Raw genomic sequence first — 4328 nt, 5'->3', positions numbered from 1 at the left:
TTTTGTCAAGCTGTATAAAAAGCAAGCTATCACTAGAGACGCTCTCCGCAAGTGGAACAAAGAAGTTTTTGGCAACTACCAATCTAGAATTAACTCTCTGTGGATAATGACTTATCTGAAGCTACTTCGCAATCTAAGCTATTGAGTGGCTCCTTAGAAGCGAGATTTTATGGCGGCAAAAATCTAGGAAATTGAGGTTAAAAGAAGGAGAAAAAATTCAAAATTTTTCCACCTCTCAACCATAATCCACAGAAGACATAATCATATTGATGTAGTTAAAGGAGAAAATGGAAATTGGGTCACAAGGTCCAACAGAATCCACAAGAGGTTTTTGCAGCATTTCAAGGAGTTATACAAAGAAGAAGAGGTCTCTTTCCCTAACCACCTAGACAACCTTATCAGGCCATGTATCACAGATGATGAGAATTTCGACCTATGTTGCACTCCCACATTGGCCATAACTCGCCCATATGGCGAGTTGTGGTTGGTGGAGGGGTGTCCCCACATGAACCCACCATCACCCTCCATCAACCACAACTCACCACATGAACGAGTTATAGTCAATGTTGTCCCACTTTATGTGGCACAAGAATTTTTCTTCATGTTTAGGGAGTAATCTTCTTCTCCCACACATTAATTAAATCAAAGAAGTCAGGGACTTTAGGGGTATCACCATCATCCCACCACTATCTCAAGTAAGACAATTCCAACTAAAAAAGCTTACCTTTATGAACAACCAGATCTCATAATCGGGTTAGGATCTAGTGCAATTCACCTATTTCTTCATAAAAAAATTTTATTTTTTACTTTAAGTTTTTACTTTTCTTAATTTTTTTTTTTATCAATGATTGAGATTGAAAATTACTTTTTACAACTATCAATCTCAACTTTTGATAGTAGTTGCTAGGTATTGCACTTGATCTCAATCATCTCACAATCTTGAAAGAGAAACCCAAAAATATTATATAATTCCTCCCTAGGACCTAAGAGCTGAGACCTAATGTGGGAAAAATTATACTCCATATCAGGAATACATAACATCTCTTGCTCCCACACATTCATGGGACCCACCTACTATAAGAGAGATGTTATATATACCTGATACAAACGTGGGCCATTGTATGCCCCAAAATTTAGGTGCTCCACACATACACATATATATCACTTAATATTTTATCTTAGGATGAAAATTTTGACAGATTTATCATTAAAATATATTTTCAGCTAATATTCTTTGTGCTTACAAATTTTTAAAATAATCAAAGATCAATAACTATGTTTTCAGTTAATATTTATATTTTAAGTTTTTGTAGTTTGAAATTATACATAAAAAATTATTTTATGGATTGAATTGTAGATAACATCCGAATAGCACAAAATTTGAAATTTATATTAACAACATATAAAACATTTAGTGTTCGTTTTGGAATAGCTAATCTTGTTTTTTGTTAAAAGTGTGCTAATATATACCTGTACATTGAAATTTTTTTGAAAATGTAAGAAAATGCAAGAAAAAATGAGGTTTTAAAAAGCTAGAAAAAAAAATTAAAAGCTAAAAGTTAAAAGTTGAAACTAATGCCAAACATGCTCCTAATCTAACGGATAGATTTCAAAATATGAATTCAATAAAAAGTTATTAAGTAATATAACATTACTTAAAATTATATAAAGTGTAGTTTGAACTCATCCTCAAATTTATTATGCTATTAATTCATTTAATCATCTATGAGGATCATTTAAATAAGTTAAATAACACATTGAATAGATCATAGTAGATAGTTTTATCAATCACCACTTATTTGGTAGGAGGAATTTTCCTCCGGACCTATTTAAAAATAAACTCTTTTTCATATTACTATTATTTAACCTCAATTCATCAGTAATTGACAAATTAAACGTCATTACTTCTAGCCAGTCGTTTCAAAAGTCGAACTTTAACTATTGTTTTACTCAAAAAAAACTTCAATTATTGTACTACAAAACAAAACCCTCTTATCGTCTCAAATTGTTTAATAATTTCGTAACATTGAGCACAATAATTAAAAGTAATGGGATTTGAACAATTGAAATTTTCAAGTCGACATGACATATAGTAGTCAAATAGAACTCATTAACGTTCTTACCTAATTCCGTGTCCGTCTATCTTGAAGCTTGGTCCGTCTGGTTGCTCAACAGTGATCTTCTTTAAAGGCAGCAAAAATGGTGGTTTCAGCTCCGATTCTCTATAGTCCGTCCCCTCTGCTTTCGGCATCGGAACCCTTAATCTATCCCAAAACCCAATGATCTTCATCTCTTCAAGATCAACTGTCACCGTTACTCCCTCCAACGGTCTCATGTACATATTAACAGTCCCATCTAAGTAAAAACACATAACCTTCACAACCCTCTTGTTGTTCCTAGTCTCTCCGTACCATCCCACGGTGAAACTACCACAGACAACCTCGTTGATCTTCAAGCCTCTCTTACTAACTGAAGCAACAAAGGGAGCGTAGGCTAAGGTCAAAGCGTTTGCGGCTCTTTGTTCATCGAAAGTGAGTAAAGGGAAGCCATGGCCTTGGTAAATTTGGTTGGAAATGATGGAGCGGTTGGAGAAATCTACGATGAGTTCGTGGGTTTGATGATTTATACGGGCTATGATAAAGGCTCTGCGTTGTGGGATTTTGGTGGTGGAGTGGTTGCTGAGCCATGAAAGGAGGGTTGGTTTGTCTGGGTCTTCTAGGCCAACGTATTGAAAGGTTAGGTTGTAGTGGGAGTTGGGATAGGCATGTGTGAGTATGGTTTGGACTAGGTTGAGCTCTGAGGGATTTAAGGGGTCTAGAGGGTGTTGTTGTTGGGCTGGTCGGACTATGAAGAAAGTGATAAGGAGAAAGAAGAATGTCTGTCTGTTGAAAATTGAAGCCATGGAGCTATGGCCCATGAGTAGTTTAAGTTAGCAAGATGCGTCATGCCTCTGCTTCTATTGGGAGTAATAAAGGTCTGGTTGTTGTCAATATATGCAAAAGTCCTGTACGGTGTGGGAGCTCACCTCTCAATGAGACATATATCTCATGTGCCGGACCCATGAGATACTGTCCCCTATGATATATTTGGCCTACGATTAGAATCCTTTAAACTTGCTTGGGTTATGATATTTTTATATCTTGAGAGTGTTTAAACATTAAACTCACTAAATTTAAAAGGGTTTTTAAACATAACATTTATGTTATTTAATTAAGCATGTCTCAAATTTATATTTATACTACATTATATACAACAGTACCATATAAAGTATAAATTTTTGTTGTTTAAAATAACCCTCTATATATTATTTTAGTAATATTTGTGCATCAGCATGTGCTTTCTTACCATCAACCAAACATTCAATGTGCAAAGCTTTATCTTAAAATTGTAAATTACTTTTTTAAAAGTTAACGGATGTCCTAAGAGTATTAATTTAGGAAATATTTTTGACAGTCGAATAGGTCAACATTAGGGATTTGGAAAATAGTGAAGATCTAGTGAGATAAAGATGAAAAAATGTGAAAATCTAGTGAGATCTCACCATATTCAGTGAAAATCTCACCAAATTCATTGAGATCTTGCCAAAAAATTCTTTATCTGTCATTCAAATCAAGACTAGTAGGTTTGAGGGGGAGAAAAATCGTCACTTGACCTGCCAAAGCGAGTATTGATAGTGGAGACTCATCGCCGACCACCACAGCACTGATTCAAGTCTCGAGTAGGTCGAGTCTAGTATTTTGATGGACAACCCTAGCCTTACCTTTCATTTGATTATCAAAAACAATAAAATCTAAAATACTATTTTTGGTCCCTAAATTTTACTAAAAGATTATTTTTAGCCCCTAAACTTTAAAAATTTAATTTTTTTCATCCTTAAAATTTGTGAAGATTTTTCTAAAAATTTAGAGGCAAAAACAGGAATTAAAAAAAAAAAAACCTTTTTCAATAATTTATGGGTTTTATAAAAAATTAATTAATTTAAAGATAAAAAGTAAAATATTTTCAATAATTTAAAATGAAAGACATTTTTCGATAATTTAAAGATAAATAATTAATAGTTTAAGAATAAAAAACAAACTTTTAATAAAATTCAGTAACTTACCATAAATTCTATCAAGAAAAAACCAATTAAGCCCAATCCTTGGGCCCAAGACTGCTAGACCCCCTCCCATATAATAGTTCACACCTTAGTCTTGGGCTGCGCAGGTGTTTAAACTTAAACCCATGCCCAACCTTGTCTCACCTTTGTGGCAATATGTGATCTGGGCTTTCTGAAAATCAGCTCAGTTACAATGAAACCCTGTCACTGTCAGCACATAGCTTCTTCG

The 4328-nt window shown here is 33.9% G+C and overlaps 1 protein-coding gene across 1 annotated transcript; it reads right to left on the bottom strand.

Moving 5' to 3' along the window:
- Nucleotides 1-2119: 2119 nt before the first annotated feature.
- LOC115994659 (primary amine oxidase 2-like) lies at nt 2120-2902 on the bottom strand. The gene has a single exon (XM_031118874.1). It carries the CDS (start codon nt 2900-2902, stop codon nt 2120-2122), a length of 783 nt encoding a protein of 260 aa, XP_030974734.1.
- Nucleotides 2903-4328: the final 1426 nt, after the last annotated feature.

Source organism: Quercus lobata, chromosome 6, assembly GCF_001633185.2.
Source record: "Quercus lobata isolate SW786 chromosome 6, ValleyOak3.0 Primary Assembly, whole genome shotgun sequence".
In the NCBI taxonomy this organism is placed as follows: domain Eukaryota; kingdom Viridiplantae; phylum Streptophyta; class Magnoliopsida; order Fagales; family Fagaceae; genus Quercus; species Quercus lobata.
The sequence above is the reverse complement of the archived record's forward strand: the minus strand, read 5'-3'. Positions and strand labels throughout refer to the sequence as shown.